At 43.8% G+C, this 27,987-nt stretch overlaps 1 protein-coding gene across 1 annotated transcript in view; it reads left to right on the plus strand.

The window, feature by feature from the left end:
* LOC132402327 (di-N-acetylchitobiase-like) overlaps positions 1-15,949 on the plus strand; it is a 33,292-nt gene extending 17,343 nt beyond the window's left edge. Inside the window, exons 4-7 of the mRNA XM_059985206.1 lie at positions 329-500; positions 578-675; positions 7,676-7,834; positions 15,746-15,949. Coding sequence (XP_059841189.1) covers positions 329-500; positions 578-675; positions 7,676-7,834; positions 15,746-15,949 — 633 coding nt within the window. The remainder of the gene's footprint in view (positions 1-328; positions 501-577; positions 676-7,675; positions 7,835-15,745) is intronic.
* The last annotated feature ends 12,038 nt before the right edge of the window (positions 15,950-27,987 follow it).

The raw sequence follows: 27,987 nt of genomic DNA on the forward strand, positions 1-27,987 counted from the left end.
AGGTGAGACTAGAACTAGGGCACATAGCCTCAAGATTCGGGGGAGTAGATTTGGGATGGGGATGAGGAGGGTACTGCTTTTCCCAGAGAGTGGTGAATCTGTGGAATTCTCTGCCCAGTGAAGCAGTGGAGGCTATCTCAGCAAGTATATTTAAGACAAGTTTGGATTGGTTATAGCATAGTAGAGGAAGTAAGGGATATGGGGAAGAGGCAGGTAGGTGGAGATTAGTTCATGGCCAGATCAGCCGTGATCTCATTGAATGGGGGAGCAGGATTGACAGCCAGATGGCCGACTCCTGTTCCTATTTCTTATGTTCTTATGTTCTCAGATCTCCTTTCACGTACCTTGGTCTCCACACTGCCAGAACGAACTATGTTATGACTTCTTAGCAATTTCAAAAGCCTGTGACATTTTATTTGTGGCATCCTACGATGTTCCAAATGACCTGCGGGATGGTTGTGTTGCAAGATCAAGTGCTCCCTATCACCAGGTTTTATCAGGTAGGTTCAATGAGACCCTCAGCCTCACCCTCTCACAAAGCTGACTGAGATCCAATTTATACAATTTGTCCTTTCAGGAATGTCCGATTATATCAAACTGGGCATTGACTCCAGAAAGCTGGTGATGGGCGTTGCTTGGTACGGTTATGACTACACCTGCAAGCACTTTCTCGGGGTAAGATGCTGGTATTATCGAGAAGACGGTAATACATAGGAGCAGAATTAGGCCATTCGGCCCATCGAGCCTGTTTTGTGATTCTGTCGTTGCTGATTTATGATCCCTCTTAATCCCATTCTCCTGCCTTCTCCTGTTTATGGCCTGACTAAACAAATACCTACAACCTTTGCTTTCAAGATACCCAATAAGTTGCACAGCCATCTGTGGCAATGAATTCGACTTCTTTCTATTCTGAGGCTGTGCCCTCTAGTCCGAGATTCTCCCACTATTGGAAACATCCATAAAGCACAGGAGCAGAATTAGGCCATTTGGCCCATTATGTTTTCTGTGCCATTCCTTTAGGGCTGATTTATAGTCCCCCTCAACCCAATTCTCCTGCCTTCGCTCTGTAACCTTCGATGCCCTGACTAATCAAGAACCTCAACCTGCACTTTAACTAGAGTCAATGACTTGGCCTCTAAAGCTGTCCGTGGCAATGAATTCCACAGATGGAAAATATATAAATCAGCCATGATGGAATGGTGGAAGAGAGTCAATGGGTTGAATGGCCTAATTCTTCTCCTGTGTCTTATGATCAATAGCTGCATCTTTTGAGGTTGTAAAATCACCCCATAAGATAATAGACCATAAGAACAGAATTAGGCCATTTGGCACACAAAGTTTGCTCTGCCATTTCATACAATAATTTCTTCTCAGCCCCAATCTCCCGCCTTCTCCCCATATCCCTTCATGGCCTAACCAATCAAGAACCTATCAACTCTGCTTAAAACTTACATAAAGACTTTCCTCCACAGCTGCCTGTGGCAAAAAATTCATTAGATTCACCACTCTCTGGCTAAAGAAGTTCCTCCACATCTCCGTTCTAAAAGGACGCCCCTCTATTGGAGTTTTTTGAGGGTGTAACAAGGACGTTAGACGAGGGTAAGCCAGTAGATGTTGTATACCTAGATTTTCAGAAGGCACTCGATAAGGTGCCACATAGGAGATTGGTGAGTAAAATCAGAGCTCATGACATTGGGGGCAGGGTTTCAACATGGATAGAAAACTGGTTGGCAGATAGAAAGCAAAGGGTAGCAGTGAATGGGTGTTTCTCAGACTGGCTGGAGGTGACTAGTGGGGTACCACAGGGCTCTGTATTGGGACCACAGCTCTTTACGATTTATGTCAATGATTTAGATGAGGGCATTGAAAACTATATCAACAAGTTTGCTGACGATACTAAACTGGGTGGCAGTGTGACATGCGAAGAGGACGTTAGGAGATTACAGGGAGACTTGGATAGGCTGAGTGAGTGGGCAGATACTTGGCAGATGTCATTCAATGTGAATAAATGTGAAGTTATCCACTTTGGAAGCAGGTACAAGAGGGCAGAGTATTGTCTGAACGGTGTAGAGTTAGGTAAGGGAGAAATGCAAAGAGACCTAGGAGTCCTAGTTCACCAGTCAATGAAGGTGAATGAGCAAGTGCAACAGGCAGTGAAGAGGGCAAATGGAATGTTGGCCTTTGTTACAAGGGGAATTGAATACAAGAGCAAGGATGTTCTTTTGCATTTGTACAGGGCCCTGGTGAGACCACACCTGGAATATTGTGTACAGTTTTGGTCTCCAGGTTTAAGGAAGGACATTCTGGCAATTGAGGAAGTGCAGTGTAGATTCACTAGGTTGATTCCTGGGATGGCAGGGCTGTCTTACGCAGAGAGATTGGAGAGATTGGGCTTGTACACGCTGGAATTGAGGAGATTGAGAGGGGATCTGATTGAAACGTTTAAGATAATTAAAGGATTTGATAGGATTGAGGCAGGAAATATGTTCCAGATGTTGGGAGAGTCCAGTACCAGAGGGCATGGATTGAGAATAAGAGGTCAGTTATTTAAAACAGAGTTGAGGAAGAGCTTCTTCTCCCAGAGAGTTGTGGAGGTGTGGAATGCACTGCCTCGGAAGACGGTGGAGGCCAATTCTCTGGATGCTTTCAAGAAGGAGCTGGATAGATATCTGATGGATAGGGGAATCAAGGGATATGGGGACAAGGCAGGGACTGGGTATTGATAGTGAATGATCAGCCATGATCTCAGAATGGCGGTGCAGACTCGAGGGGCCGAATGGTCTACTTCTGCACCTATTGTCTATTGTCTATTCTGCACCTGTGGTCTTAGACTCTGCCACCATAAAAAACTTCCTCTCCACATCCACTCTATCGAGGCCTTTCACTATTCGATAGGTTTCAGTGAGGTCACCCCTCATTCTTTAGAATTCCAGTGAATACAGGCCCAGAGCCATCAAACTCTTTATATGACAAGTCATTCAATCCTGGAATCATTTTCGTGAACTTCCTTTGAACCCTCTCAAGTTTCAGCACATCCTGTGCCATGTCCTGTTTGACCTTTGATCATTTTGGAGTAATGGAAATTATGAGGCTATCAGGCAGGAAATTGGAAGCTTAAATTGGAAACAGATGTTCTCAGGGAAAAGTATGGAGAAATGTGGCAAATGTTCAGGGGATATTTGTGTGGAGTTCTGCATAGGTACGTTCCAATGAGACAGGGAAGTTATGGTAAGGTGCAGGAACCGCGGTGTACAAAGGCTGTAATAAATCTAGTCAAGGAGAAAAGGAAAGCTTACAAAACATTCAGAGAGCTGGGTAATGTAAGAGATCTAGAAGATTATAAGGCTACTAGGCAGAAGCTTAAGAAGGAAATTAGGAGAGTCAGAAGGGGCCGTGAGAAGGCTGTGGCAGGCAGGATTAAAGGTAGCAGACACCAACAGAATCAACAAACTCATTCGTAAGGCCGGTGATGTTGTGGGGGTAGAACTGGACTCTCTGATGGTGGTGTGTGAAAAGAGGATGCTGTCCAAGTTGCATGCCATCTTGGACAATGACTCCCATCCACTCCATAATGTACTGGTTAGGCACAGGAGTACATTCAGCCAGAGACTCATTCCACCGAGATGTAACACTGAGTGTCATAGGAAGTCATTCCTACCTGTGGCCATCAAACCCTCGGAGTGTCAGACACCCTGAGCCAATAGGCTGGTCGTGGACTTATTTCCACTGGGCATGATTAACTTATAATTATTTAATTATTTATGGTTTTATATTGCTATATTTCTTCACTATTCTTGGTTGGTGCAGCTGTAATGAAGCCCAATTTCCCTCAGGATCAATAAAGTATGTCTGTCTGTCTGTCTGTCAAAACCCCAAGGCATTCTACAAGTATGTGAAGACCAAAAGGATAAGATGTGAAAGAATAGGACCTATCAAGTGTGACAGTGAGAAAGTACGTATGGAACCGGAGGAAATAGCAGAGGTACTTAATGAATGCTTCACTTCAGTATTCACTATGGGAAAGGATCTTAGTGATTGTAGTGATGACTTGCACCAGACTGAAAAGCTTGAGCATGTAGATATTAAGAAAGAGGATGTGCTGGAGCTTTTAGAAAGCATCAAGTTAGATAAGTCACCGGGACTGGATGAGATGTACTCCAGGCTACTGTGGGAAGTGAGGGAGGAGATTGCTGAGCCTCTGGCAATGATCTTTGCAACATCAGTGGGGACAGGAGAGGTTCCGGAAGATTGGAGGGTTGCGGATGTTGTTCATTTATTCAAGAAAGGGAGTAGGGATATCCCAGGAAATTATAGGCCAGTGAGTCATACCTTAATGGTTGGTAAGTTGATGGAGAAGATCCTGAGAGGCAGGATTTATGAACATTTGGAGAGGTATAATATGATTAGGAATAGTCAGCATGGCTTTGTCAAGGGCAGGTCATGCCTTACGAGCCTGATTGAATTTTTTGAGGATGTGACTAAACACATTGATGAAGGTAGAGCAGTTGATGTTGTGTTTATGGATTAAAGCAAGGCATTTGATAAGGGACCCCATGCAAGGCTTATTGAGAAAGTAAGGAGGCATGGGATCCAAAGGGATATTGCTTTGTGGGTCCAGAACTGGCTTGCCTACAGAAGGCAAAGAATGGTTGTAGGCGGGTTATATTCTGCATGGAGGTTGTTCACCAGTGGAGTGCCTCAGGGATCTGTTCTGGGACCCTTACTCTTCGTGATTTTTATAAATGACCTGGATGAGGAAGTGGATGGTTGGGTTAGTAAACTTGCTGATGACACAAAGTTTGGGGGTATTGTGGATAGTGTGGAGGGCTGTCAGAGGTTACAGTGGGACATTGATAGAATGCAAAACTGGACTGAAAAGTGGGAGATGGAGTTCAACCCAGATAAGTGTGAAGTGGTTCATTTTGGTAGGTCAAATATGATGGCAGAATATAATATCAATAATAGATTTTTGGCAGTGTGGAGGATCAGAGGGATCTTGGGGTCCGAGTCCATAGGACACTCAAAGCTGCTGTTCAGGTTGATTCTGTGGTTAAGAAGGTGTACGGTTTATTGGCCTTCATCAATCATAGAATTGCATTTAGAAGCCGAGAGGTAATGTTAATAGACAATAGACAATAGGTGCAGAAGTAGACCAATCGATCCTTCGAGCCTGCACTGCCATTCTGAGATCATGGGTGATCATCTACTATCAATACCCGGTTCCTGCCTTGTCCCCATATCCCTTGATTCCCCTATCCATAAGATATCTATCTAGTTCCTTCTTGAAAGCATCCAGAGAACTGGCCTCCGCTGCCTTCTGAGGCAGTGCATTTCAGACCCCCACAACTCTCTGGGAGAAGAAGATTTTCCTTAACTCTGTCCTAAATGACCTACCCCTTATTCTCAAACCATGCCCTCTGGTATTGGACTCTCCCAGCATCTGGAACATATTTCCTGCCTCTATCTTGTCCAATCCCTTAATAATCTTATGTTGCAATCAGATCCCCTCTCAGTCTGCTTAATTCCAGCTTGTACAAGCTGAGTCTCTCTAACCACTCTGCGTAAGACAGTCCAGACATCCCAGGAATTAACCTCGTGAATCTACGTTGCACTTCCTCTACAGCCAGGATGTCCTTCCTTAACCCTGGAGACCAAAACTGTACACAATACTCTAGGTGTGGTCTCACCAGGGCCCTGTACAAATGCAAAAGGATTTCCTTGCTCTTGTAATAGGTAATAGATAATAGATAATAGACAATAGGTGCAGAAGTAGACCATTCGGCCCCTCGAGTCTGCACCGCCATTCTGAGATCATGGCTGATCATTCACTATCAATACCCAGTCCCTGCCTTGTCCCCATATCCCTTGATTCCCCTATCCATCAGATATCTATCTAGCTCCTTCTTGAAAGCATCCAGAGAATTGGCCTCCACCGCAAAAGGACATCCTTGCTCTTGTACTCAATTCCCCTTGTAATAAAGGCCAACATTCCATTTGCCCTCTTCACTGCCTGTTGCACTTGCTCATTCACCTTCATTGACTGATGAACTAGGACTCCTAGGTCTCTGCATTTCTCCCTTACCTAACTCTACACCATTCAGACAATATTCTGCCCTCTTGTTCCTGTTTCCAAAGTGGATAACTTCACATTTATTCACATTGAATGACATCTGCCAAGTATCTGCCCACTCACCCAGCCTATCCAAGTCTCCCTGTATTCTCCTAACGTCATCTTCGCATGTCACACTGCCACCCAGTTTAGTATCGTCAGCAAACTTGCTGATATAGTTTTCAATGCCCTCATCTAAATCGTTGACATAAATCGTAAAGAGCTGTGGTCCCAATACAGAGCCCTGTGGTATCCCACTAGTCACCTCCAGCCAGTCCGAGAAACACCCATTCACTGCTACCCTTTGCTTTCTATCTGCCAACCAGTTTTCTATCCATGTTGAAACCCTGCCCCCAATGCCATGAGCTCTGATTTCACCAATCTCCTATGTGGCACCTTATCGAATGCCTTCTGAAAATCTAGGTACACAACATCCACTGGCTTACCCTCGTCTAACATCCTTGTTACACCCTCAAAAAACTCCAACAATTCCCTTTGTCATAAAGGCCAACATTTCATTTGCCTTCTTCACTGCCTGCTGCACTTGCTCATATGTGGGACCTTATCAAATGCCTTCTGAAAATCGAGGTACACTACATCCACTGGATCTCCCTTGTCTAACTTCCTGATTACATCCTCAAAACTCCAATAGATTAGTCAAGCATGATTTGCCCTTGGTAAATATATGCTGGCTCTGCCTAATCCTATCACTGCTATCTAGATATGCCACTATTTCATCTTTAGTAATGGACTCTAGCATCTTCCCCACTACTGATGTCAGGCTGACAGGACGATAGTTCTCTGTTCTCTGTAATGTTGCAGCTATATAGGACCCTGGTCAGACCCCACTTGGAGTACTGTGCTCAGTTCTGGTTGCCTCACTACAGGAAGGATGTGAATGCCATAGAAAGGGTGCAGAGGAGATTTACAAGGATGTTGCCTAGATTGGGGAGCATGCCTTAAGAGAATATTTTGAGTGAACTCGGCCTTTTCTCCTTGGAGCGACGGAGGATGAGAGGTGACCTGATAGAGGTGTACAAGATGATGAGAGGCATTGATCATGTGGATAGTCAGAGGCTTTTTCCCAGGGCTGAAATGGCTGCCACAAGAGGACACAGGTTTAAGGTGCTGGGGTGTAGGTACAGAGGAGATGTCAGGGGTAAGTTTTTTACTCAGAGTGGTGAGTGTGTGGAATGGGCTGTCAGCAACGGTGGTAGAGGCAGATACAATAGGGTCTTTTAAGAGACTTTTGGATAGGTACATGGAGCTAAGAAAAATACAAGGCTTTAGGTAAGCCTAGTAATTTCTAAGGTAGGGACATGTTTAGCACAGCTTTGTGGGCTGATGGGCCTGTATTGTGCTGTAGGTTTTCTATGTTTCTATTTTCCTTTGTGCCATCTCTCTGCTCTGTCACCAGAATTCTTGATGATTTTGCAGTATATAATCTTTCTTCAATATCATATCTAATGACTCAGATGGATTCACCATAGACACTTTCTGTGTACTTTCATATTATCAGAGTGACTGTATTTACATCTACAATTTATCTCTCTCTATATTTTTCAGGTGGGTGAGTGTGAACTGGAAACGATTTCCCAAGGAGTCCCGTGTAGTTATACTGAAGCAAGACGGATCCCATACAAAGACATCATGCAGCGTCTGTCGAGATCACTCACTGGCAGGTTCTGGGACGATGATCGGAAAGTCCCATATTTTGTCTACTTGGTAAGATGATCTACCAGAGCACATTGGGGACCTGGGCATCAGAGCGTTCTACCTACAATACTCCAATCTCCCAGGCTGAATAAACTCTGTATAAACGACTCTACAAAGCACAAAACATTCAGTTTGTTTGGTGGCAATTGGGTGCAGGAGATCGGCTGAGTATTTGGGAGTGAATGAACCATGTGTTGAATCCAGCAGATATTTAAATCAGAATCAGAGTGAAGTTTATTATCACTGACTTACGTTGTGAAGCTTGTTGTTTTGTGGCAGTGACTGCATACAGTGCAATACATAAAATGTACTATAAATTACAATAGGAAATAGATATAATATGAAATAAATAATTATTTCAAAAAGAGATGAGAAGCAGTTTGTGTATAGCGAAACATACGTCTTGAACTAGTTGATATTTTACAGTATTTTATAGAATCAAGTGTAGATAGAGGGATTGGAGATGACAACTGAAATAGATGTGCTCTTTTGGTTTGACAAAATGTTCCATTCATTCTTACTTTTTTGTCTTTCAACCCATCCTTTGTGTTCATTAACGTTTTACCCCAAACACTGACCCCAATTTTGAGGAGCCTCCACTGTATTGCAATGTTCAGACTGCAGAATGAAAATCCAGAAACAAGACACACATTTTCCACCCTTACTTCCACAGATCAAAAGGCCGGAAGATATAGGAGCAGAGTACGGCCATTCAGCCCATCAAGTTTGCTCCAAAATTCCATCATGGCCGATTTATTTTCTCTCTTAACCCCATTCTCCTGCCTTCTCCTCATAATTTTTGACAACTTTACTAATCAAAAACCTATCAACCTCCACGTTAAATATAGGTGTTGAACTCTGACCTGTGGAATCACCTTGTGGAGCAAAGTGTGGAGCAAAGTGTGGAGCTTTGCTTCCCAGGGATCTGGGGGGTTTCTGTCGAGCTGTTGAACCGGGGGCAGAGACCCTGCTGTGACTGAGGAGTCCCATGTCTGGTTCACTGAAGTTGATTCACTGATGGAGAATTTTAAATATTTCTCAACATGGTGAGGGAATGAGCTTGTAAACTTCACAGGAGAAAAGGACGTGGGCATGGTGAGGGTGGAGCACCTTTGGAGGGGTGTAGGTGAGGGAGAGGTGTGGTACGGGTGTCAGAGAATGAGTGTGTATGGAAGAGAGTGCAGACACACCCAGCCCTGAGACACCAGACAAAATCACTTGATTTCAAACAACTGGTTTATTGATCATTACAGAATGTTTCTCTGGTGCTTCCCACTCCCTCCCCTCTCCCTTCCCCTTTCCCGTCCATGATTCTCCTCTCTTTAACCCCCCTTCCACGCTCTGTCCACAGTAGACACCTATATTGGAAACAGGTTTATCATCACACACGCTTTGTGAAATTTGTTTGTTTTACAGCAACAGTAGAGAGCAACACATAAACAATACCATCAGTTACAATAAGAAAATGCATTGTGGCCACTTTATTAGGAACAGGAGAGGAAGCCAGTGTGGCCCATTCACTTCAAGGTTCAAAGTTCTGTCCATTCAGAGATGTTCTGCATACCACTGTTGTAACGTGTGGTTATTTGAGTTACTGTCACCTTCCTGTCAGCTTGAACCAGTCTGGCCATTCTCCTCTGACCTCCCTCATTAACAAGGAGTTTTCGTTCACAGAACAGCCACTCACTTATGTTTATTTTTGCTTTTTGGACCATTTTCTGTAAACTCTAGAGACTGTCGTGAGTGAAACTCACAGATCATCAGTTTCTGATATACTCAAACCATCCCATCTGGCACCATGGACAAAGTCACTTCAATCATATTTTTCCACATTCTGTTGTTAAGTCTGAACAACAGCTGAACCTCGTGATTGGCTGATGATATAGAGATTCATGGGGTGGACAAGAGGAACCCTATCACTGTTAAGAAGAGAGGAAGACGGGTTGAGCTCACTGTTTGGGAAGTGGAGAAGATGTGGGTGAGGGCAGCATCAATGGTGGACGAAGGAAAGGCCCGTTCTTTGATGGAGGAGGACACCTCCGATGTTCTGGAAAGGAAAGCCACCTTCTGGGAACATATGTGGGAGCAGCAAACAAACTGAGAAAAGGGAATAGCATTTTTGCGGAGACAGGATGGACTGGGCTGCTGAGCTACCCCAGCATCGACACACAGTCCTGATGAAGGGTCTCATGTGGATAGAGAATTGGCTGGCAGACAGGAAGCAAAGAGTGGGAGTAAACGGGACCTTTTCAGAATGGCAGGCAGTGACTAGTGGGGTACCACAAGGCTCAGTGCTGGGACCCCAGTTGTTTACAATATATATTAATGATTTAGATGAGGGAATTAAATGCAGCATCTCCGGATGACACGAAGCTGGGTGGTGGTGTTAGCTGTGAGGAGGATGCTAAGAGGATGCAGGGTGACTTGGATAGGTTAGGTGAGTGGGCAAATTCATGGCAGATGCAATTTAATGTGGATAAATGTGAGGTTATCCACTTTGGTTGCAAGAACAGGAAAACAGATTATTATCTGAATGGTGGCCGATTATGAAAAGGGGAGATGCAACAAGACCTGGGTGTCATTGTACACCAGTCATTGAAGGTGGGCATGCAGGTACAGCAGGCAGTGAAAAAGGGAAATGGTATGTTGGCATTCATAGCAAAAGGATTTGAGTACAGGAGCAGGGAGGTTCTACTGCAGTTGTACAAGGCCTTGGTGAGACTGCACCTAGAATATTGTGTGCAGTTTTGGTCCCCTAATCTGAGGAAAGACATTCTTGCCATAGAGGGAGTACAGAGAAGGTTCACTAGATTGATTCCTGGGATGGCAGGACTTTCATATGAAGAAAGACTGGATCGACTAGGCTTATACTCACTGGAATTTAGAAGATTGTGGGGGGATCTTATTGAAACGTATAAAATTCTAAAGGGATTGGACAGGCTAGATGCAAGAAGATTGTTTCCGTTGTTGGGGAAGTCCAGAATGAGGGGTCACAGTTTAAGGATAAAGGGGAAGCCTTTTAGGACCGAGATGAGGAAAAACTTCTTCACACAGAGAGTGGTGAATCTGTGGAATTCTCTGCCACAGGAAACAGCTGAGGCCGGTTCATTGGCTATATTTAAGAGGAAGTTAGATATGGCCCTTGTGGCTAAAGGGATCGGGGGTATGGAGAGAAAGCAGGTACAGGGTTCTGAGTTGGATGATCAGCCATGATCATACTGAATGGCGGTGCAGGCTCGAAGGGTTGAATGGCCTACTCCTGCACCTATTTTCTACGTTTCTATGTTTCTATGTCTCGCCCTGAATCATGGACTGTATCTTTCAGTAGATGCTGCCTGGCCTGCTGAGTCCCTCCAGCATCTGGACCCAGTCCTAATAAAGGGTTTTGGTCTGAAATGTCCATTAGACCAAAGACATGGGAGCAGAAATAGGCCATTTGGCCCATCTAATCTGCTCTGCCATTCAATCATGGTTGATCCTTTTCTCCACTTGTCAGCCCCACTCCCCAGCCTTCTCCCTGTAACCTTTGATGCCTTGTTCAATCAAGAATCTATCAATCTCTGCCTTAAATACACCCAATGACCTGCCTCCACAGTTGCCTGTGGTAATAAATTCCACAAGTTCACTACCCTCAGGCTAAAGAAAAATGTCTGCATTCTGATTTAAATGGACTGAGGCTGTGCCCTCTTTTCCTGGAATTCTCCACCATGGGGAACATCCTTTCCACATCTACTCTGTCTAGGCCTGTCAATATTTGTAAGATTTCAATGAGTTCCCCTCTCATCCTTCTAAATTCCAGTGCTATCAATTGTCCCTCGTATGATAATGCTTTCATGCTCAGAATCATTCTTGTGAATCTTCCCTGAACCCTCTCCAATGGCAGCACATCTTTTCTCAGATGAGGGGCCCAAAACTGTTCACAATACTCAAGTGAGGCCTCACCAGTGCCTTAGTATCACATCCCTCCTTTTGTATTCTAGACCTCTTGAAATGAACGCTAACATGGCATTTGTCATCCTCACCACCGACTGTACCTGCAAGTTAACCTTTAGAGTGTTCTGCACAAGGACTCCCAAGTCCCTTTGCATATTAGATTCTTGGATTCTCTCCCCATTTAGAAAATAGTCTGCACATTTATTTCTACTACCAAAGAGCATGACCATTCATTTTCCGACTCTATATTTCATTTGCCACTTTCTCACCCATTCTCCTAATCTATCTAAGTCCTTCTGCATCCTACCAGTTCCCTCAACACTACCTGTACCTCCACCAGTCTTTGTATCATCTGAAAACTTGGCAACAAAGCCATCTATTCCAGGATCTAAATCATTGATACACAGCATAAAAAGAAACGGTCACAACAACGACCACTGAGGAACACCACTGTCACTGGCAGCCAACCAGAAAATGAGCCCTTTATTCCCACTCGCTGCCTCCTACCAATCAGCCAATGCTCTAACCATGCCAGTAACTTCCCTGTAATACCATGGACTCTTAACTTGGTAAGCAGCCTTATATTGTGGCACCTTGTCAAACACCTTCTGAAAGTCCAAATATACCACATCCACTGCATCCCTTTTATCTATCCTACTTGTAATCTCCTCAAAGAATTACAGTAAGTTCATCAGGCAAGATTTTCCCTTAAGGAACCCACGCTGACTTAGTCCTATCTTGTACAGTGTCTCCAAGTATTCCATAACTTCATCCTTAACAATTGAGTCCAACATCTTCCCAACCACTGAGGTCAGGCTAACTAGTCTATAGTTTCCTTTCTGCTGCCTTCCTCCTTTCTTAAAGAGTGGAGTGACATTTGTGATTTTCCCGTCTTCTGGCTCCATGCCAGACCAATGATTTTTGAAAGATCATTACTAATGCCTCCACAATCTCGACTACTTCTTCATCTGGTCCAGGTGACTTATGTACCCTTGGGTCTTTCAGCTTTTTGAGCTCCATCTCCCTTGTAATACTAACTGCACTCAATTCTCTTCCTTCATGCACAACATCTGGCACATTGTTAGTGTATTCTATAATGACGACTGATGTAAAATACTCACTTAGTTCATCTGCCATCTCCTTGTCCCTGTTATTGTTTCTCTGGCCTCATTTTCTAGTGGTCCTACATCCACTCTTATCTCTCTTTTCTTTTTATACACACTTGAAAAAAATTTTACTATCCACTTTGATATTGTTTGCTAGCTTGCTTTCATATTTCACCATTTCCCTCCTAATGATTCTTTTAGTTACTCTCCGTAGGTTTTAAAAAACTTCCCAATCCTCTATCTTCCCACTACTTTTTGTTTTGTTGTATGCCCTCTCTTTTGCCTTTACATTTTTTTTACTTCCCTTGTCATTCACAATTGTACTATTTTGCCATTTGAGTATTTCTTTGTTTTTGAAATGCATCTATCCTGCACCTTCCTAAGGGATCACTGGTTCCTAAGGGTTCTTTTATCTTAAGCTCTCTAATTCCCTCTGGTTCATCACATAACACCCAATCCAGTGTAGCTGATCTCCTAGTGGGCTCAACAACAACCTGCACTAAAAAACCATCTCATAGGAATTCAACAAACTCACTCTCTTGAGATCCATTACCAGCTTGATTTTCCCAATTGAACTGCTTGATTGAACTGCATCTCCCATGACTATCATAACATTGCCCTTTTGATACCCCTTTTCTATTTCCCGTTGTAGTTAGTGGTCCACATCCCAGCTACTCTTGGGAGGCCTCTATGTAACTGCCATCAGGGTCCTTTTACCCTTGTAGTTTCTTAACTCAGCCCCCAACAATTTAACACCTTCCAATCCTATGTCACATCTTTCTACTGATTTGATGCCATTCTTTACCAGTAGAGCCACACCACCCCCTCTGCCAATCTTCCTATCCCTCTGATACAATGTGTAACCTTGGACATTTAGCTCCCAACTATAACCATCCTTCAGCCGCGATTCAGTGCTGGCCACAGCGTCATATCTGGCGATCTGTAATAGTGCAACAAGATCATCCACCTTATTTCTTATACTCTGTGCACTGAGATATAGCACTTTGAGTATTGTATTTACTATCCCTTTTGATTCTGTGTCCCTAATGCAATGATTCTCACCCTGCCTGCTGCAGTTTTGTCTTATAATCTACCTGCCTTTCCCGACAGTCAGACTGCATGCTTCCTTTGCTTTTTCACCATCCGTCCTATCCTGAGTCCCTTCACTCTAGTTCCCACCACCCTACCAAATTAGTTTACACCCTCCCCAACAGCTCGAACAAACCTGCCTGTGAGGATATTGGTCCCCCTTGGGTTCAGGTGCAATCTGTCACCTTAAAACAGGTTGCACCACCCCCAATGATCCAAAAACCTGAAGCCCTGCTGCTGCACCAGCTTCTCAGCCACACATTTTTCTACCAGATCATCCTGTTTCTACCCTCACTGGCGCGTGGCACAGGCAGAAATCCAGAAATTACCACCCTGGAGTTCCCGCTTCTCACTTTCTACCGAGCTCTCTAAATTCTCTTTTCAGGACCTCTTTGCTTTTCCTTCCTATGTCATTGGCATCAATTTGTACCAAGACATCTGGCTGTTCTCCTTCCTTCTCCAAAATGTTGTGGACATGATCCAAGATATCCCTGACCTGGGCGGCAACATACCATTCAGTTGTCCTGTCCATATCCACAGATTCTCCTGCCTGTTCCCTTGAGTATGGAGTCCTCTATCATTACCATTCCCCTCTTCTCCTTTTTCTGTTCTACACCATGGACTTATGCTCTGTTGCAGTAACCCGGTCTCTGTGACACGCCCCTGGAAGTTTATACATCACAACAGCATCCAAAGCAGTATGTTTACTTTTGAGGGGAATGGCCACAGGGGTGCTCTGTGCTAACTGCCTATTCACATTTCCATTTCTCCTGACAGTTACCCAGATACCACCTCCTGCAACTTCGGGGTGACTACTTCCCTGTAACTCTGATCAATGATCTCCTCGCTCTCCCATACAAGTTGCTGCTCCAGACCCCTAACACGGTCTTCAAGGAGCTGCTGCCGGACAGTACCAGAGGTGTCAGAGAATATACCCCCCCACACAGACAGTACCAGAGGTGTCAGAGAATATACCCCCCCACACAGACAGTGCCAAAGGTCAGAGTATACCCCCCCACACAGACAGTACCAGAGGAGTCAGAGAATATACCCCCCCACACAGACAGTGCCAAAGGTCAGAGTATACCACCCCACACAGACAGTACCAGAGGTGTCAGAGAATATACCCCCCCACACAGACAGTGCCAAAGGTCAGAGAATATACCCCCCCACACAGACAGTACCAGAGGAGTCAGAGAATATACCCCACCACACAGTGCCAAAGGTCAGAGTATACCCCCCCACACAGACAGTACCAGAGGTGTCAGAGAATATACCCCCCCACACAGACAGTGCCAAAGGTCAGAGAATATACCCCCTCACACAGACAGTACCAGAGGTGTCAGAGAATATACCCCTCCACACAGACAGTGCCAAAGGTCAGAGAATATACCCCCTCACACAGACAGTACCAGAGGTGTCAGAGAATATACCCCCCCAAACAGACAGAGCCAAAGGTCAGAGTATACCCCCCCCACACAGACAGTACCAGAGGTGTCAGAGAATATACCCCCCCAAACAGACAGAGCCAAAGGTCAGAGTATACCCCCCCCACACAGACAGTACCAGAGGTGTCAGAGAATATACCCCCCCACACAGACAGTGCCAAAGGTCAGAGAATATACCCCCCCCCCAACACAGACAGTACCAGAGGTCAGAAATGAACCTGTTCACAGGAATTGTGATACAGATCCTTTCTCTCCAGCATTAAAGTGCCACCCAAATTACTCCACCTAACAGTTTCAGCCTGGTGCCCTCCCAATCTGTGCATTTCCCTTTTGCTCACATGCAGGTTGGTAACACGTACCACGAGGTCTGGTACGATGATCCCGAGAGCATTTCTATGAAGGTGTCTATCATGATGAAACTGAACCTCCGTGGTATCGGCGTGTGGGCTGCAAACAACATCAACTACACTGGTGATGTCAGAGCAAGAATGCAGGCTGCAGAGATGTGGAACGCCGTGTGTCGTCCCTGGTGGAATTACCGAGAGTGAACCATTTCAACAATTAGTATTGCAAGATGAACATCGATTTCTCTACCATTCGGTCATTTCTCCCCCTCTCCCCCTCCTCTTTTTCATTTCCCCAATCTGGCTCCTCTCCTACCCTCTTTCTTCTCCTCACCTGCCCACCTCCTCCCTCTGTGCCCCCCATCCCCCTTCTCCCCTCCCTTTCTCCCATGGTCCACTTTCATCTCCAGATTCCTCATTCAGCCCTTTACCTTTTCACCTATCATCTTCCAGCTTCTCAATTCATCCCCCTCCCCCCAATCCTTCCCCTCCCTCCCCTACCCACCCATCCTCCCCTCACCTGGTCTCACCTGTCACCGGCCGGTCTGTACTCCTTCCCTCCCTCCCTCCCTCCCCCATCCACCCATCCTCCCCTCATCTGTCACATGCCAGTCTGTACTCCTCCCCTCCCTCCAGCTTCTTATTCTGGCTTCTTCCTCCTTCCTTGCCAGTCCTGATGAAGGGCCTCGGTCTGAAACGTCAACTGTTTATTCTTCTCTGTAGATGCTGCCTGCCATTTTGATTTCTTCCATTATTTTCTGAGTGTAACAAAATTGAGCTCATTTTTAATAATAGTAAAATAAATATACATGTAGAAAACAGACCGAGCATTTTATTTATTAAATTCAAATGAAGCTGTATAATGGGAAGAGACGCATCATTTACAGCCACCAACCTTGAGTTGGAAGTTCACTTCAAGAGGCTGCTCTGACGTCATGACGTTATTACGTAAAGAGTTTTAGCACACTTTTGTGTGCACGTTTTGAAGTTCAATAAAATGTGTTATGGATTTTGTTAAACATAAAATGTCTCGCTTCATTTCATTTGCAAAACCTACATTGGTGACCCTGATGCTCTAGCACAATCCCAGAGTTATTGTACATATTGGCCAACGCAGTCGCATTGAAACTGCTGGAGTTTTGGAGCAAAACCTTTTGGTTGGTTTGTACAAGCCAAGGCCCAATTCGTGCTGCGAGAAATCACCACCAATGATTTCCACCACCAATGATTCACCAAGTTCATCTCTGTGGTAGTATCACTCAGAATCTCCACAGCTACTGCTTAAACACCCGCCTGAGCTCAATAAATACCAGTCGCTGAAAATTTACCTTTCACAGACCTTTGGAGTCTGTGCATGCCGAACATTTGCTGTCCTTGCCCAGTCTCTGTGGTGTTAGGCCTTCAGAGCTAATGGACCACATGCTGTCTCTCCTGGACAATCACCATCCTTGTTTTATTTTTAAAGAAGCTTCATGCAGTGAATCCCTGATCATTTTTGCATAGCCCTTACTAATGCACCCATGATGGACTATGGGGATAGTCTACACTGATAGCTAGGCAGCAATGCATCATTCCTCCTCCTTTCTCTTCCTCAAGAAGCTCATCAGCGAGGCCCTCAATGTAAAGATGACCATGGCTGCGAAACAGACAACATTGGTCTGTGCTTTTACAAGTCATCTCTCTGACTCAGTGGTGTCAAGAAAACAACCTCTCCCTCAATGTCACAAAAACAAAGGAGCTGGTTGTGGACTACAGGAGGAATGGAGATGGGCTAACCCCTATTGACATCAATGGATCTGGGGTTGAGAGGGTGAACAGCTTTAAATTCCTCGGCATCCACATCACTGAGGACCTCATGTGGTCTGTACCCACCAGCTGTGTGGTGAAAAAGGCACAACAGTGACTCTTTCACCTGGCTGTTGAAATATTGTTGCTTGGTCATTCTCTACATCCAGTACTGCTCCTGCTTTCATTCGGGAAGTTCTACTCAAGAGTAATGAAATATTCACTGCTACCACCTCTGCTTCAATGTAACATTTTGTCTACCCTATTTTAGTGGAAATTTACACTCTTTTGGTGGAATGTACAATCTTTCCATCTCCAAATTTGAATACTTTGTTACTAGGTGTATCTGTGTTCACCAGTTTCTGAACTTCATTCTGGCTTAGTTCACTTACAGAGCTTTCAAGCCATTTTTCTCCACACTCCACATGTGCATGCTATGTCAATAACAGCAAATCTAGAGATTCCATCATCAAAATCGCTGCCTCAAATGTCTCTGCATTAGTAAGTGATTCCTTCACAAACAATGTGATTTGGCACTCTTCTACATCTTCAAATTTGTTAGTTTCTTCAGTTAGCATAACATGTTTCGTTTATTGCATTTCTTGCCTAGTGGTAAATACTTTGACATACTGTATATTTTGATCTCCTACTGTACTTGTTTATTGGATTTGTTCCAGGCAGTGGTACCCTTGTCTGGTCCCTCTGGGACCTACGCTTGCTCTCCTCCTGTTTCTGTTCGGTGAAGTACTCAAATTAATTCCCACTATTGTCGTAGTGGCTTTTTCTCTAAAAATCATCTTCAATGCGGATTTCATAGAGGCAAATGTAGGTTCTGTGCTTGCAGTTAACACTACTTGTCTGTCCTTTATGACTGGACACTTTGGAGCTAATATAGCATCAGGAAGTTCCATTTTGTATTTACGTATGCGACTGTACTTTTGTTCAAAATCAATAATATAATCAGCCATATTTTTAGAATTGTCTCTTATAAATTTTGTCAAAATCTGAATGTACCTCATAAATCCAATCCTTTTCTTCCTTCAAAGAAACAAGAGTCAAGTATATTTATTATGTATTCATACCATCATCTTTATGCAAGTCTTCCATCAAAATTCCCCTCGTGGTCTCTCTTGCTCTTCCTGAATGATATTAAATTGGGGACTTGTCCGGGATCTGAACAAATTGTTTGGAGCTATTTTAAAAATTGGGGGCTAGGTGTTTCCCGACATGAAACAGCAAACCCTAGGCTCCATGACACATTCCCCCAAGAACAGCAAAAAAATTAATATCATCTACTCACAACCCTGTATCAGCAGCAATAGAACACACCTGGTTTTGCTGTTAACAAAACACTATTTTATTAGTAACTACATAATACAGTAACTTAAACCAGGTAAACCAAGAGTTAATGGTGTTATGCATATATAGGTGTAAATATATACATTCCCAAACTTCTTCAAGTGTATGTGATAAGTGATACAGTCTTATGATGGTATGTAAGAAAAGTCCAGTTCAGTTCAAATGCACAGGTTAATTTATGCAAGACGTTTGTAATCCAAAGCCGAATGTTGTGAGAAGGCAATTACGTCAATATTCCACAGATTCTATGACGGCAATACAAAATAACAATTGCAGTAGGTTTTATCTCCGAAGTTGTTCCACTCCACACACGAAGTATCACCGACAGTGATCTTCAATGAATATCCTTTCAACACAAGTGGTACCATACCCGAATTCAGTTACGGGTCATCTCAAAGTGGTGGCCACAGGATACTCAAACAGAATTCACGTATGGATTATCACCAACAGTAGCTTATCACAAAAAGGGGACCATCTTCAAGAGAGCCAACACCCAGGCAAGGGTCGACACACCGGTAGATTACACAAGGTTACCCCAATCACACACAATGTGATAGCCACTTATCCAGTTCCACAACATACGAAATAACTCCAACAGTGATTAGCCACAGAGGTGCCTTTCTTCAGTGAACTACCACACCCAGACAAAAGGGTAAACGCACACGTGGTACTCACAAGCCCACTCCTGTGGATTAACTAAGTGACAGTCACACTTTCGTATTCGAATGGAATCAAACTCACCCTCACGGGCTACTTAGAGAGAGTCCAAACAGTGATCTCTTTGTCACTAGGTTTCTTCTGTTTCAAACCTTCCTCTCCTCTCTTCTTTTCTCTGCAAACTTCTTCTAGTTGCAGAAGCTTGTGAAAGTCATTTATCAATACTCTGGATCGATCTCAACTCACCCCTTCTGGGCTACTGAAAGTTTAAACCAACAACAGACTCACTGGTGTCTTCCACTGACCAAATCCATCTTGACTCTAACTCTGTGTGTGTGGTTGTCCTTGTAAAAAGTGAACAAGCTGCAGAGAAACCATAACATTCATTGTCCATCAAGTAACTCCACCTCTCTCTACCATGGTAACCATGGTAACCAAGCAACTCTGCAGTCAGCAGAAACCCAATTGTCCAAGAGTCAGTCTCATTCTCTCAGCATTTTAAAGTGACAGTCCACAGAAAAAATGAACCCTAAGAGTACATAACAATAGGCTCTTCTTATCGCAGTATAGTGGTGGTCTAGTGTGTTGGGACCATTGGTGCTACAGGTTATATGCTGGTGATAATTGGACAGGAGCTGCTTCAAACAAGCTGGATTGAAGTTTCCAACTAGGATGGACTGTATCTTGGTTGGACTCAGCATCATCCAGTACTGCGAGAGTTTGGCTATATTCAGCCGCTGGTGGTATGTAAACTGTGGTCAGGATCACGGATGAGAACTCCCTAGGAAATACACAAACACTTTTATTTCACTGTCTTTACATGTTACTCAGTCATACAATACAATGTCAAGTGAACCCCAGGGGTTTAAAGGGTACAGGAAGCATACAGACTCCGGTTCAATCCGCACATCTATCTACATTTGTGAACCTTGGTGTTGCAGTCTCCAGCTTCTTATCGTCCAAATACTGAGGCCTCTACTCAATCTCCACACTCTCCCTTCAGATGGACCTAAAATTCCATCAGAACATAGAACATAGAACTGTACAGAACAGTGACAGGCCCTTTGACCCACAATGTCCGTGCTGACCACAATGCCAAATCAATCTGTATATGATCCACATTCCTCCAACCTGTTCATCAGCCTCTTGAATACCACTATCCACTCCCACCTCTGTCAGCCTGTTCCAGACACCCACCACTCTCTGTTTAAAAAGACTTGCCCTGCTTGTCCCCTTTAAACATTCCCCTGCTCACTTTAAGTCTCTGCCCTCTGACATTTGACAATAGACAATAGACAATAAACAACAGGTGCAGAAGTAGACCATTTGGCCCTTCGAGCCTGCACCGCCATTCTGAGATCATGGCTGATCATCTACTATCAATACCCGGTTCCTGCCTTGTCCCCATATCCCTTGATTCCCCTATCCATAAGATACCTATCTAGCTCCTTCTTGAAAGCATCCAGAGAATTGGCCTCCACTACCTTCCGAGGCAGTGCATTCCACACCCCCACAACTCTCTGGGAGAAGAAGTTTTTTCTTAACTCTGTCCTAAATGACCTACCCCTTATTCTCAAACCATGCCCTCTGGTACTGGACTCTCCCAGCATCTGGAACATATTTCCTGCCTCTATCTTGTCCAATCCCTTAATAATCTTATATGTTTCAATCAGATCCCCTCTCAATCTCCTTAATTCCAGTGTGTACAAGCCCAGTCTCTCTAACCTCTCTGCGTAAGACAGTCCAGACATCCCAGGAATTAACCTCGTGAATCTACGCTGCACTTCCTTTACAGCCAGGATGTCCTTCCTTAACCCTGGAGACCAAAACTGTACACAATACTCCAGGTATGGTCTCACCAGGGCTTGTGTGGTTTGACATTTCTACCCTGAGGTAAAGATTCTGATTGTCCATCTATTCCTCTCACTATTTAATAAAATCAGTCTCAGATCCCCCAGAGAAATCAATGCTAGTTTGTCCATCTTATCCTAATGACTCAGACTCTCTAATCCAGGCAGCATCATGGAGACCCTGTTCAGCACCCTCTCCAAAGCCTCCACATCTTCCCTATAATGGGACAACTAGAACTACACACAATGCTCCAACCCAAGTTTTACATATCTGCAAAATGATTTCCATACTCTTAAACTCTTTGCTCCAAGCAGGGTATTTCCTTCCTAAATCTTCAGAGGGCTTCTTTCTCCCTCTCGACTAGATGTTCCAAATCTTTTGTCAACCCTGGTTCCTTTACCCAATCATCCTTTCCCTGTCTCAATGGGACAAATCTATCCAGAACCCCGTGCAAGAGTTTCCAGAACAACCTCCACATTTCAAATGTGCATTTCCCTGAGTACACCAACTTACAATTTATGCTCCCAAGTTCATGCAGAATAACTCCAGAATTGGCTCTCCCTCAATTAAATACTTGCCCATTCCGTCTGCTCATATGTCTCTCCCAGGCAATGGGAAGGGTTATGGAATTGTGGTCACCCTCTCTGAAATGCTCACACACTGATAGATCTGACCCCTGACTAGTACCAGATCTAGTGTAGCCTCCCCTCCAGTCAGCCTGTCTACATATTGTTCCTCCAGCAGCTGGTTTCATTCTCCTGATAGTCAATATTTCCCACAAGATTCTCTCATTCTATTTTCTCCCTCTTTCATAATTCTAAAGTTCTGTCCCTTTTCTGGAAGAGTTAGAGAACTTTTATTTACAGTAATAAACAAACACGTCTTAACCCAGCCACATGCTGGAACATTTTAGCAATCCTGCGCATCTCAGTGCTCTGCCCAATCACGTACTGGCACATCATTGCATGTGATATCACCACACCTGGGTGTTAAGATCTCTGAGGATCTAACCTGGTCCCAAGATATTGATGCAGCTATAAAGACAGCAGGTATACTACATTAGGAGTTTGAAGAGATTTGGCATGTCAACAAATACACTCAAAAACATCTATAGATGTACCGTGGAGTGCATTCTGTTGGGCTCTATCACTCTGGTATGGGGGAATCTACTGCACAGGACCAAAAGTAGCTGCCCAGGACATCTTCATGGAGCAATGTCTCAGAAAGGCAGCGTCCATTATTAAGGACCTCCAACACCCAGGGCATGCCCTTTTCTCACTGTTACCATCAGGTAGGAGGTACAGAAACCTGAAGGCACACATTCAGTGATTCAGGAACAGCTTCTTCCCCTCTGCCATCCAATTCCGAAATGGACATTGAACCCTTGGAAATTACCTCACTTTTTAAAACATACAGTATTTCTGTTTTTTTGCATGATTTTTAATCTGTTCGATATATGTATACTGTAATTTATTCATGTATTTATTATTATTTTGTTTTGCATTGTACTGCAGCTGCAAAGACAACTTTCACAACACATGCTGGTGATGATAAAACTGATTCTGATTCTATCAAGAACACCTTAGGGTCATTGCCTATGCCAGTAGGGGACTCTCCCATAGTGAATCAAGATATCCTGTACATAAATTAGAGTTCCTAGCCCTAAAATGGGCAGTCAGTGAAAAATTTCATGATTACCTTTATGATAGTTCATTTATTGCAGTGACAGACAGTAACACCCTGAGTTATATGCTTTCCACTGCTAGACTGGATGCAGCCAGTTACAGATGGCTAGCTGCTCTGTCAGCTGATAATCCCAAGTGCAATTTAGATCCAGGAAGCAGAACAATATGCCGGCCACAAAACAGAGGACTATCAGATGATCGCTCGTCCCAGAGAGAGTGGGACTGCATCCCGAAGTTCACTAAAAACAATCTGGTGAACTTGGGTGATATAGGTGAAGTTATTACAAATGTGGAAGCTCTATGAGAGAGTTATCTTATCCAACAGACAGAACCTGCTGCAGACGTCACCATTGCATCCCTAATGATGTATTCGAGTGCTATACCATAAAAGTTGCACACAAGAAGATCAGTCTGGGGGATTATTGGTCATTTCTCATCTCTCTGATATTAAGATTAGACTCCCAGTTAACAGATCCTTGTACTAGGGAAGTTATCAGTGGATGGAAACAGGAGAAAAACCATCCCCTTCAGTGAGAAATGCCACCCCCAGACTACCCTACCTTCTCAGGGAATGGGATCATCCAGAACTAAAAGACGGAATTCTCTACAGGAAAAAAATAAATGGAGAGAAAACAATTTACCAGCTTGTGTTACCTGATAAGTTTCAATTTGAGGTGCAAAGGAAGTAGTGGTCCGAAGGAGTAGTCCTAGGCAGAGTAGTAAGGCTTTGTAAATCAAATTAAACACACAGCTACAGACCTACGCAGGACTGCGTAAAGTGCACAAAAACAGTGCAGGCATTACAATAAATAATAAACAGGACGATAGGGCAAGGTGTCAGTCCAGGCTTTGGGTATTGAGGAATCTGATAGCTTGGGGGAAGAAACTGTTAGATAGTCTGGTTGTGAGAGCCCGAATGCTTCGGAGCCTTTTCCCAGACGGCAGGAGGGAGAAGAGATTGTATGAGGGGTGCGTGGTGTCCTTCATAATGCCGTTTGCTTTGCAGATGCAGCTTGCAGTGTAAATGTCTGTGATGGCGGGAAGAGAGACCCCGATGATCTCAGCTGACCACACTATCCACTACAGGGTCTTGCAATCCGAGATGGCACAATTTCTGAACTAGGCAGTGGTGCAGCTGCTCAGGATGCTCTCAATACAACCTCTGTAGAATGTGATGAGGATGGGGGGATGGGAGATGGACTTTCCTCAGCCTTCACAGAAAGTAGAGACGCTGCTGGTCTTTCTTTGCTTTGGAGCTGGTGTTGAGGGACCAGGTGAGATTCTCTGTCAGGTGAACATGAAAAAATTTGTTGCTATTAACGATCTCTACCGAGGAGCTATCGATGTCCAGCAAGGAGTGGTCACTCCGTGCCCTCCTGAAATCAACAACCATCTCTTTTGTTCACATTAAGAGACAGGTTGTTGGCTCTGCACCAGTCCATTGACCGCTGCACCTCCTCTCTGTATGCTGACTCGTCGTTCTTGCTGATGAGATCCACCACGGTCGTGTCATTGGCGAACTTGATGATGTGGTTCGAGCTGTGTGTTGCAGCACAGTCGTGGGTCACTCCCCAGCCTTCTCCCTGTAACCTCTGATGCCTTGTTCAATCAAGAATCTATCAATCTCTGCCTTAAATACACCCAATGACCTGCCTCCACAGTTGCCTGTGGTAATAAATTACACAAATTCACCACCTCAGGCTAAAGAAAAATGTCTGCATTCTGATTTAAATGGACCTGAGGCTGTGCCCTCTTTTCCTGGAATTCTCCACCATGGGGAACATCCTTTCCACATCTACTCTGTCCAGGCCTGTCAATATTTGAAAGGTTTCAGCCTCAGCATCACATCCTTGTTCTTGTATTCTAGACCTCTTGAAATGAATGCAAGCATAGCATTTGGCTTCCTCACCACTGACTGTACCTGCAAGTTAACCTTCAGGGTGTTCTGCACAAGGACCGGGTGTTCTGCACCCTCCGCATCTCAGATTCCTGGATTTTTTCTCCACTTAGAAAATAGTCTGCACATTTATTTCTACTACCAAAGTGCATGACCATGCATTTTCCAACAGTGTATTTCATTTGTCACTTTCTTGCTCATTCTCCTAATCTGTCTAAGTCCTTCTGCAGCTTACCTGTTCCCTCAACACTACCTGTCCCTCCACCAATCTTCATATCATCTGCAAACTTAGCAACAAAGCCATCTATTCCATCATCTAAATTATTTATATACAGCATAAAAAGAAGTGACCCTACACCAATGCCTGCTGAAAACCACTAGTCACTGGCAGCCAACTAGAAAAGGATCCTTTTATTCCCACTCACTGCATCCTACCCATCAGCCAATGCTCTAACCATGTTAGTAACTTTCCTGTAATACCCTGGGCTCTTAACTTGGTAAGCAGCCTCATGTGTGGCACCTTGTCAAAGGTCTTATGAAATTCCAAATATTTATCTATCCTCCTTTAATCTCCTCAAAGAATTCCAACAGGTTCATCAGGCAGGACTTTCCTTGAAGGAAACCATACTGACTTTGTACTATCTTGTCCTGTTTTACCAAGTACTCCATCACCTTGTCCTTAACAATTGACTCTAACATCTTCCCAACCTCTGAGGTCAGACTAACTGGTCTATAATTTCCTTTCTGCTACCTCCCTCCTTTCTTATTTAAGGGGTTTCTTCTTTATGTTACTGTGTATGTTAATCAGAATGGCTTCTTTGTTATGTTAACTAGTGAGAGAGTGCTTTCTCTCATAACTTGTTTGGGTTATAATTACTGATAATGAGAATTGTATTCATTTGTTAACCAATTGGGATAGATGTTATTCTTTCTTGTGGGTTTGTAAACTAGTGTTGCGCTGTCTTTTGGGAGGGTTGGAGGGGAGATTGAGAGGAAGACACACATGCTGGGACCGCTCTGGTTGATCACTTCGGGTGGTCCCGAGCCTCGAGTCGTGGGGTCGGAGCGGATTGCAGGGGAAGAAGGAAGGTCCCGAGCTCCGACTGTGTGTGCAAGAAGAAACTGAACGTTGATAAGTCTGGCGCCTTTTTTTGTTTCCATTAATTCCTTTTTGTATTGTATCTTTATTAATTTCATGGTCCAAGTAAGATTTATAAAGTGTAATTTGTAAAATGTACAGTGTGTGCTGGCTGATGATCTATGTTTGAGGCTGTATCAGGTGGCATTGCACAGCAACCGACGTGAGACAAGGTTGGGCGGGGGACGGGGTCTCCCCTAGATGCGTACGAGCCGATATAGCTGAGCGTTACACTTAAAGAGTGGAGTGCAGTTTTCCAGTCCTCTGGCACCATGCCAGCGTCCAATGAATTTTGAAAGATCACTTCTAATGCCACCACAATTTCTAACGCTACCTCTTTCAGAACTCTGAGGTGCAGTTCATCTGGTCCGGGTGACTTATGTACCTTTAGGTCTTTCGTCTTTTTGAGCATCTTCTCTCTTGTAACGGTAGCTGCACCCACTTCTCTTCCTTCATGCACTACAACATCTGGAACGCTGCTAGTGTCTTCTTCAGTGAAGATCAACGCAAGATACTCATTTAGCTCAGCAGCCATCTCCTTGTCCCCTCTTATTATTTCTCCTGCCTTATTTTCAAGCAGTCCTATATCCACTCTCATTTCTCTTTTATTTTTAATATACTTGAAAAATATTTTTAATATCCACTTTGATATTGTTTGCTAGCTTGCTTTCATATTTCACCATTTCCCTCCTAATGATTCTTTTAGTTGCTCTCTGTAGGATTTTAAAACATTTCCAATCCTCTACCTTCCCACTAATTTTTGCTTTGTTGTATGCCCTCTCTTTTGCTTTTACACTCTCTCTCTCTCTCTCTCTCTCTCTCTCTCTCTCTCTATATATATATATATATATATATATATATATATACCTATGTTTATGTACATATATATATATATATTTGGGGGATGTTGAATTGAATTTGTAGACCTACTGACCTGAATCTGAAACTGAGGTTAACCATAATACTAGAAAATAGGAATTCAATTAGTTTCCTAACTAACTAGGGATAAATCAAAAAGCAAATGTTAGTCTGTAAACCTTTAAACAGAGAATAACACTAGATATAAGTAGTTAGAGAATTTGGAGTGATGAAGTTATTTTAATAAATCTCTCTGATTCTAACTAAAAAGGATTTGGTTTTCATTTGATAGCTGAGATTTGGAACCTAAACAGAAAGTTGGAATTTTGAATTGTTCTTACTCATGTAAATATTGTATATATTGCTATTTTTATAAACAAACTTACCTCCAGAAGTGTGTGCTTTCTATTCACTGCCCCCTTCTGATACCTGGAGCTTCTGATGGCCCACTAACACCTAGTGTAGTATTCTGGAATGAGATTTTTTGCATCAAGAGTGTGGCAACCCGTCACATGAGATCAGACCAGCACTACACAGGTGTTACTCTTAGAATTTCAACAGCCTAAATTGTTTATAATCTGTTCAATTTTTATCTTATTTAGAGATCCAGTACAGTAGCATTCCCTTCTGGCCTAATGAGTCTGCATTGCCCGATTATGCCCACATGTCCAATTAATCGACTAACCCGTATCTCTTTGGGAATTGGCATGGAACCAGAGCACCCAGAGAAAACCCACACGGTCATGTGGTGAACAGACAAACTCCTTATAGACAATGGCAGAGACTGAACTGAGGTCGCCGGTGCTGTAGGAAAGTTATGCTAACCACAAGGATGTGGAGAGTCAGATGCCAGATTGGGGTTTAGGGACAAGGATGTGAAGGAGTTAGAGGTCCAATTAGAGTTTAGGAACAAGGATGCTGGGAATTAGAGGTCAGATTAGGGTTTAGGGATGGGGATGTGGGGAGTTAGAGGTCAGATTAGGGTTTAGGGATGGGGATGTGGGGAGTTAGA

Source organism: Hypanus sabinus, chromosome 11, assembly GCF_030144855.1.
Source record: "Hypanus sabinus isolate sHypSab1 chromosome 11, sHypSab1.hap1, whole genome shotgun sequence".
NCBI lineage: Eukaryota > Metazoa > Chordata > Chondrichthyes > Myliobatiformes > Dasyatidae > Hypanus > Hypanus sabinus.